This window comes from Aedes albopictus, chromosome 3, assembly GCF_035046485.1.
Source record: "Aedes albopictus strain Foshan chromosome 3, AalbF5, whole genome shotgun sequence".
Classification (NCBI taxonomy): Eukaryota; Metazoa; Arthropoda; class Insecta; order Diptera; family Culicidae; genus Aedes; species Aedes albopictus.
The window spans coordinates 420,539,311-420,557,894 of NC_085138.1; the positions used below are offsets into that span (position 1 = coordinate 420,539,311).

At 43.6% G+C, this 18,584-nt stretch overlaps 2 protein-coding genes across 2 annotated transcripts in view; one reads left to right on the forward strand and one right to left on the reverse strand.

Annotated features, from left to right (window-relative positions):
- LOC109410728 (MAP kinase-activated protein kinase 2) overlaps positions 1-18,584 on the reverse strand; it is a 62,412-nt gene that overhangs the window by 34,064 nt on the left and 9,764 nt on the right. The gene's annotated exons all lie outside the window — the stretch shown is intronic.
- Positions 1,416-9,763, forward strand: LOC115259394 (uncharacterized). Its single transcript, XM_062856353.1, has 4 exons — positions 1,416-2,786; positions 2,853-2,923; positions 2,978-3,041; positions 3,103-9,763. Exon 4 carries the CDS (start codon positions 3,240-3,242, stop codon positions 9,729-9,731), a length of 6,492 nt encoding a protein of 2,163 aa, XP_062712337.1. The 5' UTR covers positions 1,416-2,786; positions 2,853-2,923; positions 2,978-3,041; positions 3,103-3,239; the 3' UTR covers positions 9,732-9,763.

The following is an 18,584-nucleotide window of genomic DNA, read 5'->3' on the forward strand; positions in this document are numbered from 1 at the left end:
ACACATTTCTGGTGTAGTCTGGAAATTATGCACTTTATTGCTGAGCGGCGTTAGCGTGTGTACAGCTAGTCAAAGAAGTAATAATTTTTCGTCCACAATTTCGGGTCGGGATGCACGTCAAGAATGCATGTCAAGTATTGATCACGCGTTAGTTTCGAAACTTATTCTTCTTTTTCTTCTATATGGCTCGACGTTCGCACTGGAACTTGGCCTGCCTTTCTACAACTTAGTGTTCTTAGAGCATTTCGGATTTATATAGAAACCCAGTGGGGTACGTCGGTTGGCCAAAGGAAACCGCCTTCAAACAATTTGCTCTCCAACAACATTTTGGCAATATTTTCAATAAATGGCTTATTCACCGTAGATCGATCTTTGTAGAATCTAAATATGGTCTTAAACTTCTCAACAAAGCGTGTATTCACGAATTGGAGTCAATTTTAAAAATTGTGACGGGAATCGGTAAACGGCTAAATAAATGCAATGTCTTGTACAGCGGCCGTTCGCTCGTTGCAACATGTTTACATTGCAGGTTGCAGAAAAAGATAAAGAACAGTTAGTTCCAAAACATATGCTGTTGTTAAGGGCCCATATAGCCGAGGCGGTAAACGCACGGGTATTCAGCATGACCATGCTGAGGGTGACGGGTTCGATTCCCGGTCGGTCCAGGATCTTTTCGTAAAGGAAATTTCCTTGACTTCCTTGGGCATAGAGTATTTTCGTGCCTGCCACACGACATGCAAAATGGTCATTGGCAAAGGAAGCTCTCAGTTAATAACTGTGGAAGTGCTCATAGAACACTAAGCTGAGAAGCAGGCTTTGTCCCAGTGAGGACGTTACGCCAAGAAGAGAGAGAGATGCTGTTTGAAATACATTTGCCCCCCCCCCCCCCCCCCCCCCCACACGGACACGGACACGTTCCGGTGAGCTATTCGCTCTTTTAAGGAATCACGACACTAGACAACGGACTAGCATGCAACGCCCAGTGGCACAGCCGAAAACTTTTCCTGACAGCTGCGGCGGGAATCGAACCTGCGCTCCTCAGCACGATACCACTAAATGCTTGGTGACACTAGCCGCACGACCACGAAGCCACACAACTTGAAATATATTTATTTTAAAAATCATAATTACAACTGTCTCTAAAGGAATGCTGGAAAAATCTCCTAAAGCAATACAGCGGCCGTTCGCTCGTTGCAACATGTTTACATTGCAACGAGCGAATGCCATTTGCTAATTGAAACGTCATTTTGACTCTAAAGTGCATCAAAATTCACTGACAGCATAACTGACAGCACGATATTGACACTTGATTGCTTTTTAATTGCAAAAATTTGCAAATTTTGCAATTAGTGGACTTGCAACTAAAAAGCGTTGCAACGAGCGGGTTTGCAACGAGCGAACGGCCGCTGTAATGGAAGTTGAGTTGAGGAAGAATTACAATAAGTATTCATAATGTTGGAAATTTCTATGGAAGATTATATTATTATAACGGAACAGAATCACCCTTATTTCAACTAAGCAACACTTAGTACCTAAAATAGATCCACCCCAACGGTGGTAGCAGACGCTTAGTGTAAACACCGGCAGCCTACCACCCAAAGGCGACAGTTTTAATGACCGCGTCGACATGTCGTCGCCTCCTTCCTTCCCGAGCCCACTCAACCTTGGACAATCGTTCGTTGCACACATCCAATCCACGCAGAACAGTAGCAACGAACGACACCGTCAGGTAAAGGTGGATAGGTTAATGCGGTTAGGCATAATCCTTCGCAATGAAAGAAATTTCCGACACACATTGCGCGAAACTAAGCCTGTAATTACGTATACCACCATTCGGTCAGCTTTGCACGTATAATTAATTAGGCGTACTTAAAAGCCAATTAAGAACCGTACCTTAACCAAGGTCCGGTGAATAGATGTGAATATACTATCTTCCACTTCGGCTAACGGTAAGCAAGTCAGATCAGCACTCAAGTGGACCTCTTCGATACCTCAGGGCTTCTTTCCTAATACGATCGACCAATTTCCATACTGCCTTTTTTTCGCCCACGGCTACTAAAGACAGGCCTTAATTGCGTGTATTCAGAAAGCTTCTTTTTATGATGGTTGACTTCGAGCTGGCATTGAACCGACACAAAAAATATAATTGGAATTGAATTAACTTGATTGACACCTTCTAGGTACTATCACAAGCAACCCCGCGCCACCTATGGGCAGGAAGTGCAGGTAGCTATAAAAAAGGGGAACACTTGTTTTTGCTTTACTCATTCAATGTCAGACATCATATTTTGCTGATAATGCAAAATTCTAGGACGCGAAAGCCCGTATTTGCGTCATAGCGAGAAAAAATTTTTATGTCTAGAACAAAGGGTTAACTGTTCCAGTTTTATATGGTCAGCAGGCTACTCCCAATTTCATCCTAGATCCTAGTCAAAACAAAGGATTACAGGGCTGTTTGTTTTGATTTCCACGTGTAATAACAAAAAGAAAGGAATAAATCGATGCCGTAATAGCTATGTTTTCGAATAGGATGAATTTGGGAGCGTAATACCCCGGACAGACATTTGATACGAGTGTGATACACGTACAACGGTACTACTTACTGTCAAGAAAATTCTAACAAGACTGATGTTGATACTGGCAACACTTCTGGTCACGCTCCGATGACGGCCGGAGCGAACCGTCAAACATCCGTCAGGGAGACTGTGACAGAAGAAGAACAACAGTAAATGTGTTCTGCATCGTCATTGTTCACTCAGAATTCTCAAGTGAAAAGGCGTTAAGAGGTGAAAATTGAAAAACTAAAATTGAATTATTTTCCCAAATTAAAAGTTAAATGTTTGTACTTACAGCTAGTTAAAATCCTAATCTACCTATCTAATTGTTTGTTTCCCAATTTAATATACAAAAACGCACACAAACAGTAAGTTACGACCTAATTTGTTAAAACTTAACCTAACATGAATTATATATGCAGATTTCGTTTGAAGCGTTCAGTACGGTTAAAATTGTGAAAAAATACCCATGCAGACCGATTTTTTGTAAGTACACATATTAATACCCTAAATTAAACTATAAATAACAAAGAAATAAAATTTGCAGCTAAAGCTACATTGCAACAAAACCTACGTGCGTTGTAATTTGCTAAACGAAATCGAACAGGGGTTCACAATTTCCTAACCACAAATCACAACGGGAACAATCTTTAGAAAAAATCGACAGCAGTTAAACCCGTCGATATGGAGTCGATTCCACAAAAATCCCTCCCGGACATGCACTGCGAGCTAACATTGAATCCCTCACACACGCTCGACGAAAACCGGTCAGACTGCGTACGGTGCGACCGCCGGAACGGCGAAGATTCAATGGTGCAGTGCGACACTTGTCAGACGTGGTGGCACTTCGCATGCGCAGGCGTCACCGACTCGATCAACGATCGATCGTGGTCCTGTCCAAAATGTCAGGTAGACGACTTGGGCAGTAGCGTGTCTCATTCTCGTCGCTCACGAACCTCCAACAGTTCGGTAAAATCCGCGAGAGTGAATTTGCAGCTTGAGAAGCTGGAAGAGCTCCAAGCAATGAAAGAGAAGTTTATCGAGGAAAAATACAAGTTGCTCGAATCTCAACTGGAGGGTGAAAACGAGAGCATTCGGAGCAAACGCAGCCGAGTCAGCAAGCAAACCAGCCTCGATAAGGTAGCGAATTGGGTAAACAAATGCGCAGAGCAGAAGGATGATGTCAACGTGCCTACATCAACGAACACCGAATCTCCATTGCCGCCAGCCCATTCCGGCCAGTCCGTGGCGAATGCTCGCATCGATAGCGAACACGTTCCAGATGAAGTGCAGCTTCCAGATGGCGAAAATCAACAAAGTCCCCTCAAACATCCTTCGTTGCCCAAGCAGCGTTCCGCTCCACCAGCCACATGTATCAAACCCGCTGTTGAATACACTAAAACGGGTCCGAATCAGGGCGATGATCCAGCCAAACGTTCCGTTTTCAACAAGCTGACAGGGACAGTACCTTTGGCCCAATCGACCCCTGGCTACCCCTCGTTTGCCCCTGCGACGCTGGTGCTACCAACATCATCAGTGCCTACAGTGGTGTCCAAACCATCCGCCGTTCCGTCCATTGCGCCAGTGTACTCGTTTGCATCTGCGCACAAAGCCACTGTGACGGGATCCGTGTCGGCTCCACCGCCTCCCTCGGTAGTCCTGGCACCGCCGTTGATTCCTCAACCTGCCGTTCCATCTCATCAATTTCGCCATCATCAGGAGAGCTTACCGTCGACTCTCATCAGTGCACCCATACCCCCGCCGATGTTTCAAGCTGCGCCGACATTTCCACCTGTCTCGGTACCGTACCACCTGCCAACGTATCCGGTGGTTCCATCGATGCTTCAAGCGCCGCATGCTTCTGCTCCTGCGCCAGCCCTTGGACCTGTGCCGGGAACCTCGCCAGCGATCGCGTCTACATCTGCATCGTCCCTCGTGCCACCGTCCGTGCCGGCTGCGCAGCCTGCGTCTTTGGTCAGAGAAGTATCATTCCCTCAGCCACCAGGTGAGCCAGATATTTGCCCCCAATTCAATTTGCAACCAACCAGTAATGACGATAACATTCAACATCTAATGAGGCAATTTGGTAGCATTGCATTATCGTCAGCGCAATCGCCATTCCTCAACACAAATTTAGCCACTTTTGCCCCCTCCCCCTCGCAATTAGCTGCCAGACAAGTCATGCCTCGCGACTTACCTCCCTTTTCTGGCAATCCAGCCGATTGGCCAGTATTCATAAGCTGTTTTATGAACACTACGTTGGCTTGTGGGTACTCCAGCGCCGAAAATCTTTGCCGCCTTCAGCGATGCCTGAAGGGCGCGGCGTACGAGGCCGTTCAAAGTAGACTACTTCTACCAGAATCGGTACCTCACATTATGGAAACTCTCCATATGCTTTATGGCCGTCCAGAGCTGCTGATTTCAGCCCTCTTGGACAAAGTTCGCTCGGCATCACCACCGAAAGTGGAGAAATTTCAAACCATTATAGATTTTGGGATGTCTATACAAAGTCTCTGCGATCACCTTGAAGTTGCTGGACAAACCGCCCATCTGTCAAATCCCTCTCTTCTCGCGGAGCTCGTCGCAAAACTCCCACCACATCTCCAAATGGAATGGGGTTCATATCTCCAGGGATTTTCGGAGGTAAATCTGAAAACGTTCGGCCTCTTCATGTCCAGTGTAGTGAAAGCAGTGAGCAAAGTGACAGTGTACGCCAGCAGCAGTGGAAGGTCAGGAGCATTCGGGAAGAACAGCTCGAACTCGAGAGGAAGTGTTAACACCCACCGTAGTGACCCGATATTCAGTTCCGAATCCAATCGTGACGATACAAAGCAGTGTCCAGCCTGCAAGAACGTCGGACATCGCGTCCAGGATTGTGGGACCTTCAAATCGTTTTCCGTGGACGGCCGATGGAAATGTGTTCAATCAAACGGTTTGTGCCGAAACTGCTTGAGTTCGCATGCTAGGAGAAGCTGTAGAAAAACCAGCAACTGCGGGACGAACGGTTGTGAATTCCGCCATCATCCGCTTCTACATTCGACGCGGAATAGTGCAGATACGCAGATACAAGCATTGGTGAATACCGCAGAAAACCATACGCATCGACAGGGGAAACAATCGCTACTCTTCAGAATACTACCAGTCACCCTTCACGGGCCTAAAGGATCGGTGGAGACCTTTGCGTTCCTCGACGATGGATCATCTTTAACTCTAGTGGAAGACAGTCTGGTCAAAGAGCTGGGTGTCGAAGGTGTAACGATGCCGTTGTGTTTGCTATGGACAGCGAACGTATCACGAACAGAGAAGGGGTCGAAGCAACTGTCACTTACAGTTTCATCAACTGATGGAAAAAAGCATTCACTGCAGGAAGTACAAACCGTAAAGGAGCTGTCGTTGCCTATACAGTCACTGTCATACGACCAACTCTGCGAGCAGTTCGCACATCTCAAAGGTCTCCCTGTTAAGAGCTACTCTAAGGCGATTCCTAAGCTACTCATTGGAGTCAACAACCTGGATTTGATGGTTCCATTAAAAGTACGTGAAGGATACAAACGCGAACCCATCGCTGCCAAAACCAGACTAGGCTGGTGTATCTATGGCGGTAAAGCGAGCGACGGACAACAATTATCAGTAAACTACCATACCTGTGGATGTGCATCGGACCATGCTCTACACGACCTTGTCAAGGATTTCTTCTCCACGGAGGACTGCGGTGTACAACCCGTCACTCCTCTCGTATCTGCAGCAGACGAACGCGCCCTGCGAATTCTTCAGGATACTACGATGCGGGTCGGCAATCATTTTGAGACAGGCCTGTTATGGAAGTTTGACCATATAGAGCTTCCTGATAGCTATGGAATGGCTCGTCGACGACTAGAGTGCCTGGAGAAACGTATGCTGCGGAACCCGGACCTCAAGCAAGCGTTACAGAGACAGCTGGTGGATTATCAGGCAAAAGGATATGCGCATCGTGCCACTGCGGAAGAGCTAGCAAGCGCGGACATTCGACGCGTGTGGTACTTGCCGCTGGGAGCAGTAGTGAACCCTCGGAAGCCAGGCAAGATTCGCATGATCTGGGATGCTAGGGCGGCCGTGAACGGAATCTCACTCAACTCAGTATTACTGAAAGGTCCCGACCAACTTACGTCCCTTCCTGGCGTTCTAGCACGGTTTCGCCAGTTCCAGGTGGGCGTCTGCTCTGATATAAAGGAGATGTTCCACCAAATCTTCATACGCAAAGAAGATCGCCACTCACAGAGGTTCCTTTGGCGCAACGATCCGTCCGCAACACCTGAAGTGTACTTGATGGATGTTGCTACGTTCGGCTCGACATGCTCCCCGGCATCAGCCCAATACATTAAAAACAAGAATGCCAAGGACTATGCAGAGACGTACCCCCGAGCAGTCGAAGGCATTGTGGATAATCACTATGTGGACGACTCTCTTGAAAGTTATGAATCCACAGAGGAGGCAATCAAAGTGTCCCACGAAATGCGTTTCATCCACAAGCAAGGTGGTTTCGAGTTGAGGAACTGGCTATCCAATAGTAGCGAAGTTCTGACCGCCCTAGGCGAAGTTAAACCCGGAGAGGACAAGAGTTTCGCTACAGACAAGCAAAGTGACGTCGATCGGGTACTCGGGCTCTTGTGGTTGACACAGGAAGACTCCTTCAGTTTCTCGACCGAGATGAAGGAAGAAATCACTGAGCTGCTGCAGAACGACAAACATCCTACAAAAAGACAGATGCTAAAGTGTCTGATGTCACTCTTCGATCCCTTGGGTCTGCTGAGCCTCTTCGTGGTGCACGGTAAAATTCTTTTGCAAGAAGTCTGGAGAGAAGGGATACAGTGGGACGAAAAGGTAAACGACGATCTGCAACAAAGATGGAAAAGTTGGACCCACCTATTCAAAGATGTTCGAAGTCTGAAAATTCCTCGCTGCTATTTCACTGGTGCAACCAAGGAGCGATATCGGGATCTTCAGCTGCACGTATTTGTGGATGCCAGTGAGTGTGCGTACAGTGCGGTTGCTTATTTTCGAACGTCGAACCCTGATGGAGCACCAGAATGTGTGCTGGTTGCAGCGAAAACGAAGGTGGCTCCCTTGAGGACCCAGTCCATTCCTCGATTGGAGCTTCAGGCCGCAGTTCTTGGCGCTAGACTGTCACAGTTCGTGGAAGAAAACCATACTCTACAAATCTCCAGGAAAGTCTTTTGGAGTGACTCAGCAACCGTTCTCTCTTGGCTGCGAGCTGACCATCGACGATATAAACAATTCGTTGCGTGCAGGATTGGAGAATTGCTGACCATCACCGATGTCGGAAACTGGCGGTGGGTTCCAACTAAACAGAATCCAGCGGACCTCGCAACGAAGTGGGGAAACGGGCCGAATCTAACGGCCAGCAGCGCTTGGTTTAAAGGTCCCAAATTTCTTCAATTATCGGAAGCCGATTGGCCAGTGCAGAAAACGTCGAAGCCATCTACGGAAGAAGAGCTACGCCCTTGCTTTGCACACAAGGCTACGAGTATTCCTGCACGTCTGGTAGAACTTGACCGCTTCTCTCAGCTTATCCGAGCTACTCGGGCTGTTGCCTACGTTTTACGTTTCGTTGGGAACCTCAAGCACAAGCGGAAAGTAACACAACAAGAGGGATTCGTTGGCCCATTATCTTCGGAAGAACTGGTACGAGCAGAATGTCTGCTTATCCGCGAGACACAGTGGCAGTCTTTTCCGGACGAGATGGTGGTCCTTGAACGCAACCGTTCGAAGCCGAACTCCGAGCAAGAATTTCTGGGAAAAGGTAGTGTTCTCTACCAACTATGTCCAATTTTGGATGAGCATGGCATTCTTCGTGTTGATGGCAGAATCGGAGCGGCTCCAAACGTCAATGCGCAAACAAAATTTCCTGTGATTCTCCCGCGGAAGCACAAGTTCACCGAACTACTATTGGACAACTACCATCGTAGATATCTGCACAGTAACGCGGAGACCGTCGTGAATGAGGTCCGCCAGGCTTACTACATTCCGAGACTCAGATTGGCGGTTAAAGGAGCAGGAAAAGCTTGTCAATGGTGTCGGGTCTACAAAAGTGCACCGGAGATTCCCCGTATGGCGCCGCTACCATTAGCAAGAATGGCATCCTTTGTGAGACCTTTTACCTACACCGGCCTGGATTTCTTTGGGCCGTTAACGGTGAAGATCGGGAGAAGCAACGCAAAACGCTGGATAGCCGTGTTTACGTGTTTGACCATCCGTGCAGTACACGTCGAAGTGGCCCACAATCTAACCACGGATTCGTGTATCAAATGCATTCGGCGATTCATTTGCCGCAGAGGAGCACCAGCCGAGATATATTCGGACAACGGGACCAACTTTCTAGGCGCCGCAAGACTTCTGAAGGATCAGATTGAGCAGTTGGCCGTAACGTTCACGGGCACCGCTACCAAGTGGGTGTTCAATCCGCCTGGAACTCCGCACATGGGTGGAGCATGGGAGCGGATGGTCCGCTCCATCAAAACAGCCGTTGAAACGGCATACAACAACAACCGCAAGCTGAATGACGAGGCGTTGGAAACGTTTATGGTGGAAGCCGAAGCTATTGTGAACAGCCGTCCTCTTACATATCTGCCGCTAACGTCGGAGGAAAGTGAAGCTCTCACTCCAAATCATTTTTTGCTGGGCAATTCGAGCGGCGTCAAACAACCTGCTGTCGAAGCAACGGATCCAGCAGATGCTCTCCGCTCATCATGGCATCAAGTCCAGCACCAGCTCGACATGTTTTGGAGGAGATGGCTAAAAGAGTATTTGCCAACGCTGACGAGACGACCGAAGTGGTGTAGTGAAGCAAAGGCAGTGGTTGAAGGACAACTGGTCCTGGTGGTCGGTGAAGGAAAAAGAAACGAGTGGACAAGAGGCCGTATTGTTGAAACGATTCAAGGGGCTGATGGGAGAGTACGGCAAGCAATTGTCCAAACTGCGAGGGGGCTTTTACGTAGACCGGTGGCTAGGTTGGCAGTATTAGAGGTTGAAGAGGTTGGTAAAACTGGACCTGGTGGCCAGTGTTACGGGGGAGAGGATGTTGATACTGGCAACACTTCTGGTCACGCTCCGATGACGGCCGGAGCGAACCGTCAAACATCCGTCAGGGAGACTGTGACAGAAGAAGAACAACAGTAAATGTGTTCTGCATCGTCATTGTTCACTCAGAATTCTCAAGTGAAAAGGCGTTAAGAGGTGAAAATTGAAAAACTAAAATTGAATTATTTTCCCAAATTAAAAGTTAAATGTTTGTACTTACAGCTAGTTAAAATCCTAATCTACCTATCTAATTGTTTGTTTCCCAATTTAATATACAAAAACGCACACAAACAGTAAGTTACGACCTAATTTGTTAAAACTTAACCTAACATGAATTATATATGCAGATTTCGTTTGAAGCGTTCAGTACGGTTAAAATTGTGAAAAAATACCCATGCAGACCGATTTTTTGTAAGTACACATATTAATACCCTAAATTAAACTATAAATAACAAAGAAATAAAATTTGCAGCTAAAGCTACATTGCAACAAAACCTACGTGCGTTGTAATTTGCTAAACGAAATCGAACAGGGGTTCACAATTTCCTAACCACAAATCACAACGGGAACAACTGACTTGAACGGAGAGAATTATCAGTATGGCACTCATTTCAAGCGCAAATTTACAGTGATTCCTGTATCACATGTGTGTCATAAGAATAAGATTACTTATGGCTTGCTGACCCTAAGAAGTAGCTGAAAACAATAAGGCAGATCATCATGAGCACGGAAACAAGCAACTGCATTAATCGATTTTCCAGATGTTATATCTTGTCTTGGATGAACAGCGAGCGCCCCTTATAAACTGGCAGCACTGCCACTGTGCAAAATTTGGGCACGATCGGTTATGTCTACGTTTTGCGTATCGCGTTTGAAGTTTGTATGGGATTTTACATGGGAAAACATACTTTTTTACATTTCTCTCATGAGAAGCTCGAATTTTTCTGAAACCATGTAACCGATAATGTGAAAATATAGCCTAAGGTGTCCTGAAAAACTTTGTCGAAGACCACAAAGTGATATGATGCTTATGAAAAAAGTTATAGCGTTGGCATTGCCGAAACAGCATGATTTTGTAGCTATTGTTATCCCTTTACATGTTAAAACTTAAACACAGGCATGCGGTTTGTTGAATATATTTTTTTTACAAGCTTTCCGACTATATGATCTGAGAAAACGGTTCCGATGTCTCACGCTAATGAGCATTGCTGAAGTGTATGTTATTATAACTTTTGAAGTAAACGTTTCGAGAGAAACATTAACCCAAGTAAGATGTTGTGGTCAATATGACCTACACAGGCACGCTGAACGTGCAACACCCTACCGTGATGCGAAAATCCTAACATTCTAGGAGGGTTAAACATACGATAGTCCTTAGACACATCACGCGTAGTATTTCTTTTGCGATCGTGTAATCTTTCTTTATTTCGGAGGTCGGCCAACACCAGATTCTTATAAAGATGTGGAATAATTAAGAATTGCGTCGTACAAGATACTGTAGCGTATACCATTTAAAAAATGAAGAGCTCTTCACCGGTAAATAGCAGGATGATTTTCGATGCGAGGGCTGATCTACACCGGATCAGATGTTCCCCATTCACCATTTCCAAGAGATTGAGGATGAGGTTGGCTGATTGATAAACAACAAAGCCACTGGAGCAGATCAACTACCAAGCGAGCACTGGGCAGAGCACTACTCCACCAAGATTTGGGAGGAGGAAGTATTACCGGAGGAAAGCGCCGCCTACAAGATACTCTCTTAAGGCTCAAATAACCATCATTCATCAGCAGTCATCAGCAATCATCAATTATTCAAAAGCAGTTTTCTTGCTAGAAATTTAAAAACCGTCAATGAAAAATATTTCACTGCTATCCAGATGCTGAGTAGAGTACAATGATAAATTTTCATTACCATTAGGGTAAAAGGGTATAAATTCAGGGTGGCCACACAAAATCGAAATTGAAATTCCCGCATTTTTCCCGACTTTTTCCCGCATTTATTTTGAATTTTCCCGACTTTTCTTTATATACCTATGGAGCATGTAAAACATCCAAGAATCCAAACTTTTAAGTAGATCTGTAAAACTGAAATATTTACAGTGACATTGTGATACATGCTGTGACAGTTTTTCAATAGTTTAGAGAGGTTAACTTCAAAATAAATTTACATGTATCATAAGCTTGAAATTTGCTTCTTATTCCGGATGCCTTGTAAAATAAGCCTATGCTTGAAAACATGTTTCAGAATTCCCAACAGGTTTTTGTGAGCTCCTTAAGAAATGCTTGATGAAGTTCCAATAAAAAAATCTAGTCGGCTAACTGAAATACTCTTTGGTGAATTCTTAATAGGAGTTTTTCACGCTATCCCAGGAATTTTAAAGGTGTGAAGGACGGCATTGTTGACATAATTCTGTTATAATTCCTATAAGCCGAATTATTGGAGTGTTTTCTGGTAAAATTCTTCGAGGAATTTCCTAACAAATTTTCTTGGAAGGAGTTTATTGCAAAAATACTGAATTAACGGTGATATTTTCTCACATACTCTGCTGGTAACAAATCAGGAAATTTATTCAATAATTGAGTTAACAAATAAATATTAAGGTGAATCGGGACGCTGTGTTATTTTTCCTATCTTCCCTCTCTTTCTAACAATTTGCCTCGCGATTTTGAAGATGGTAATTTCGATTTCTATCGCACAGATGAGGCTGAAAAACAATCAGCATATGCACTGCAAGTGAGCGTACACAATGATAGATTTTTGTTCCATTATATGAAGTAGAATCTGAGATTACCATCTTAGAAGAAACAGAGCAATGGCGGGTATTTCCTCGACCGTCCCGTCCGCCCTTAAAAAAAAATCGTTATATTAACAGGTTCATATTCAAACCACCAGATTCTAAATTATCCGAAATCCATTAGATTACACTTAGTTTGATATTTGGTATATATAAAGGATTTTCACAAGGATTCGCTGGCGATTTATGTCAAAACTTTTGAAAATTTCCAAAGAAACTGGTTTCTGAAGGTATATTTAGATAAAAAAAAATACAGAACACAGTTAAATCTCTGTTGGAACTTCTCGAAAAACCTATGAAAAAATCCTGTTTAGTGGGAATTAGTAATTTTCAAAAAAAAAATGAGTTTTGTTATGAGAGCACTAGCGATGAATTTCTAAGCGGAATTTTTCTCAAATTTTGAAAATACCTGCGGATTTTTATGAAAAGTTTTCTATTCATTAGCAATTTCTAGCTGAAATTCTCAAACCCTGAAAAACAAAACTTTGACATTTCTGACGAAATTTGTAAGGCTCATTTTAGATATTTAAGGAAAACATCGAAGTAATGCCAAATCCCATTGTTGAAGAACTTTCCAAGTAAGTTGAATATTGATTTTTCAGAATCAATCAAAAAGTGCACACTTCCCTAGAAACACCAGGTTTCCGGGATATCCGGAGAGGTTGCCATTTTTTTTTTTAAGAGTGACCAGGTGGAGCTGCAGGACAGCTGATAGCAAAGCCTGGACCCTTTCCCAACTTTCCCCCTACTAGGACCAATACTCACGATGGACTAGACGATGTCGTCAACTTGAGCAAAGTGTGTAGTAATTAGTATTGGGTCGTCGTAGTTTTTAAAAATACTGTTTTTAACTTTTCCCATCGCACTAGTGTTTTGATCGAATGGAAGCTCCAAAGATGATTTGATAATTGAACAATATTTCAATAATCGAAAATCTCCGAGGTCACTGGACAACATTCAGAGATAAAAAAGGGTGTCTATGTCTATGTTAACGCCTTCAGAGTACTATTCTTAAGAAATATACAAAGAGCAAAAAGAAAAAAAAGGTGTCGTAGCTAATTTTTAAATATTTGATATTTCTGAAAATTATTCGAAGACAGCTACCAGAGCTAGCGTTTTTAGCCGATATGGGCAGCTAGTTTTTCTGACAGCTTCCCCAAACAATAATCAGATAATATCCTCAGTTATTTTATTCTGAAAATTATTTCAAGCTGATTACCAATGGTGTCAATAACCGATGTTAGTCATTGACAGCACCAGCATCATCCCCAAATAACTCTCATATTAGTGTTAGATAACACTTTTTGAGCTTCCATTCGATATTGTAAAGAAATTTGTCAAACCCTATTTGTCAAAATATAGTCAATAATGTATCAAATTGTGTTTCTGCATATCTGTGATCATCTCAGTCCAAAGTATCCATCGTAACCCTTTACAATGTCAACCGTCCTAAGTCCTAACTAAATTCCTGCTTTTTTTGATCAGTGAAATACTACCGTCTAAGATATAAAAACAAAAAAGTTCTGTCAACTGATTTTTGTCAAAAATAAAAATGATAATGATTATTTGTCAACTTTTATAAATTCACAAAACCCATAAAAATAAGAAATACAAATATAAACTCCTATAATCAACAGTTTTATCTTTACCTAATCAGTCCATAATTTTCTAATTGTAATGAATCTAATCTGTAAGGCTGTAAGTCAACTTATCCTAGCGTCCCCTGTCCTGTGTACTAACGAATTCAAGTAACGAATGATGAGTGTAACGCAGAGACCTCCTTTACCCACTCTTGCGTTACGTTAAATTTAACAATTATTGTTAAATTTGAGAAAATTCAAAGAATGCAAAGATTAGGTCTATGCAAGCTGAATTATAATTTGTTTTTGACTTGTGATAAATGCACGACGGATACTCCTTTGGTTCCCATTAGCACTTACGGCGATTCCTTCACTTGCGCTCAACTCGTAAACTAGATATATCTAGCTCAAAGTCCAAGCGGTGGTGAATGAACTGGCGCTAAAGTGCTAATGGGTTAAGCCCTCCCATCGCGTCAAGATCGAATATCCATGGGGAGGGGGAGGATATCCGGAGAGGTTGCCATTGTACCCAAAATCCCTAGTACCATGTTCAAATAGTCTTGTTCTGGAAAATTATGAAGTGTGATATGTCGCAAGCTAGGTTCCAAAAATGATCAAAAAGTGGTCACTTTCCTGTGGGCACCAGGTTTTCGGAACATCCGGAGACGTGGCCAGTTTACTCGAAATCCCTAGAAACAATTTCCAATACTCCTGTTTTGCCAAATCATGAAGTTTGATGTGTCGCAAGCTAGTTTTCGAAGGCGAATTAAATGTAGCCCCACTACCTGTTATAGAGGTTACTCCAGTGCCCCGGGCATAAATCAGGAACAACGAAATTTTCGTTGAGACACTGCTGAAAATCACAATTTTATTATTTCCAATTGGGTGCAAAATGAGGCTCAGGCGCATAGGTAACACAAAAAAACATCAGATATACCTACAAGAAGGGCTTAACATTATTTCAGTGTAAGGCATATTTGACATTCAAGATTTCAGGACAATGTTTCATCAGCAAACTCTGCAGAACCCCAAGAAGCACATAAAGCAATTCTTCAGATTTGCATTAAGAATTAAGGCTGGAAGCTCTTCTATAATGTTCACATGTCTGTCTTAAGGAAATAATGCAAGAAGCTTTTCATGTTTTGCATTGGTAACACCAGGAATTCGTTCAGCAGATATTGAAAGATTTCATAAAAAAAAGTCTAGTCTTCTGGTTTCCAACTTGCAATTTTGCTTCCGTTGTAATATCAGTGATTGCAAGGATTCTAGGCATTCATTTATAAATAAATCCAGTAATTCTACAAATCGCTACACAGAAAACACTTTAAGAGTTTCTTCCAGTATTTCGTCATCAATTCATAATTCCATAAAAAAAACCATCAGAGACTTATCAAAGACGACTGAATTATTAATGCTTTTAGTAATTATTCCATTTTTTTTAAATGCCATATTGTTAGTGTGATGGATTTTGTGATTGCATGGAGCTTTTCTATGAACTGAAATTACTTGAAAACCCTTTAAAAACTCCAACAAAGCAATAATTTCAGGAAGTCCTCCACTAGCGAATCAAGGAATTATTTTAAAAAGTTCAAGGAAAACATTAATTAAAGCTTGTCCTAAAACTCAGCCAGATATTCCGGCGAAAAATCCTGACTACTACAAGGAACTACTACAGAAAAAAAAGTCTGGATAGAATCTCTAAAACTATGTCACTAATTTCTCCATTTTGATACAAATGTAACAAGCTAAAGTTTTCAAAGAAAACGTTGGAGAAGTACTTTATGGCTTTATGATAAAATTATTTAAAATTTGGCTACCAAAATTATTTTTTGCGATACTTTTTTCACGTTTTTAGATTTCAAAACTTCATTTTTAAAAATTTTGATTTAAAATGTGTTTGTGTCCAAATTGAATTCGAGCATCCGGACAATAAAAACCTGTCACCCGGATAGTCTCTATCAAACAAGAAATCACTCTTTATTCAGAAACGCTCATCAGGATTTTGAAATCCCTGCGTGAGCCTTCCGAAACTGTGTAAGAATCTGGATTTGAAGTGAGTCAAGGTTCAAGAAATCTAGGTTTGAGTTTATATGCTAGAGGCGTTACCATTCTTGCGAATAATCGCGACCATCACGAGACAATCACTTCAACCGCTTTTTGGAGTCACCCTTCCCAAGGTGATACGAAACAGCTAGCATGTCACGCCTGGAATGACAAACATTTTGTGGGTTCCACCCTTCGCAGCTTTGCAGCGATAGCAGTTGCTGAGTATGCTTCAGGCGGGTTGCGAGAGAATCAATCTCTCTGAGCAACGATGCATAACGGGCGAAGTGAGAGCGTTTGCCGTAGCCAGTACGAACTGCGTGGTGCGCTCAATGTGTGCGTTTAAACTGAGCTATGCAAAACGAATAGGATTTATGACGTAGTACCGTGCTTGTGATAATACACATGCATAGTTTTACATGCTGTTGCGCGTGCATCTGCTTGAGGCGACGAAGAGAGTCATGACACTCACATGAGCCGTATCCAAGTCAGGATGATTGTAGCAAAACAAGGGTGACCGGGTGACTATGATGGAATACTGTCTTTTCTGGTGTTAGCGACTGTAGAGAGAGCGAATCAGAAACCGCAGAGACAGGGTGACACAAGCTTGGTGTTTATCAGCTTTTTTGTGACTTGTACGCTGATGCTTCGCGACACTGGGCGTTACACATAATTTTAAAAATTCCCGATCATAAACAAAATTCCCGACTTATTCCCGCATATTTCCCGATGAATTTCAATTCCCGACTTTTTCCCGCATTTCCCGAATTTCCCGAGTCTGTAGCCACCTTGGTATAATGCGCCCCACCGGGGCAAAACGCCCCCCTTCATTTTCTAGCGATTCAAGCGCTTTTCGCATGCGTGATCGATTAGAAATCTTGAATATTGAAGAATAATTGCCATCAAGCTGATCCGTTAGTTAATTGGTACAGAAAACCAACAAAAATATCAAAAAGTCTGAAATCGAGGCTTGTTTTGATAAGGCAAATTTTGGAACGTTTTCGAAAAACGTTTCAAAGCTTCCATAGCCGCTCCTCCAAAGGCAAAGTTTGCATGCAACACTTCACTAACTTTAGGAACAACGATTTGCAGTGGAAAATAGATGGAATAAGGCGCAAGTTTTAGATATATTGCCATTTCTGCTTAGGGGGGGCATATTATACCTGTTTACCCTAGTTGTGATTTCAGCGAAAAAACTGCTTTTGATTTTCTGGTAAAGGATGCTGGTTTGTTTCCTCTTAAATTTTATGCCACAGTCTATCACCGGTTGCAAGAGAGTTTGTGGGACAATATCAGGCTGGATTCATGCGTGAACGCGCTACAATGGACCAGATGCTCGCCATCCGCCAGGTGTTGCAGAAATGCCGCCAATACAACGAGCCCATACATCACTTGTTCATCGATTTATAATCGGCGTATGATGCAATCGATCGAGACCAGCTATGGCAGATTACGCACGAATACGGATTATCGGATAAACTGATACGATTGATCAAGACGACAATGGATCGAGTGATGTGCGTAGATCGAGTATCAGGGACACTATCGAGTCCATTCGAATCTCGTAGAGGGTTACGGCAGGGCTGCAAAACGGTGAGTCGATAAGGAGAGCGCCCAACATAGCTCTGGTCCTCACAAGTTCCTACCTCATGCTTCCACGGGTCAAGCGATGACAAAGACCGCCAGCTAAGAGTTGTGTGCTTATCTGGTAGTGCAGCCTGGGCACTGTTGTCCTTCTGACTTCAGCTAGATTGAGGAGGTACGATTAGAGCGTTTGTTCACCAAGGAGGTGCGGCTCAAACAGCGTCTGTTCTGGCATCCAGCGGCTGAGTAAGAAACGCTGCACCACGCCCAGCTAGATCCAAGGTGGTAGCCCCATCAGCGTGGTCGTCCCAGTGTTGGTTGGGACGTTAAACAGAACTGGCACGATGGCCCTCCGGCGAGACAGGAGTGTTGGCGTAGGCCCAATAAGCCACCCGTAAAAATCCCCATTGCGAATAACATAGGAGAAAATACGACTCGATACAATCGGCAAAGATCCACGCGACAAAATAAGGACTACGATTGGAAACTTGGAACATGGAATTGCAAGTCACTAGGTTTCGCAGGATGTGACAGGATAATCTACGACGAACTACATCCCCGCAACTTCGACATCGTGGCGTTGCAGGAACTTTGTTGGACTGGACAGAAAGTGTAGAAAAGCGGGCAACGAGCGGCTACCTTCTACCAAAGCTGTGGCAACACCAATGAATTGGGAGCAGGATTTATAGTGTTGGGCAAGATGCGACAACGTGTGATCGGGTGGCAGTCGATCAACGCAAGGATGTGCGTGCATGTTAAGAGTTAAGGGCCGTTTCTTCAAATACAGCATCATTAACGTCCACTGCCCACACCAAGGGAGACCTGATGACGAGAAAGAAGCGTTCTACGCGCAGCTAGAGCAAATATACGATGCTTGCTCGCCGCGTGACGTGAAAATCGTTCTCGGCGACATGAACGCGCAGGTAGGAAGGGAGGAAATGTACAGACCG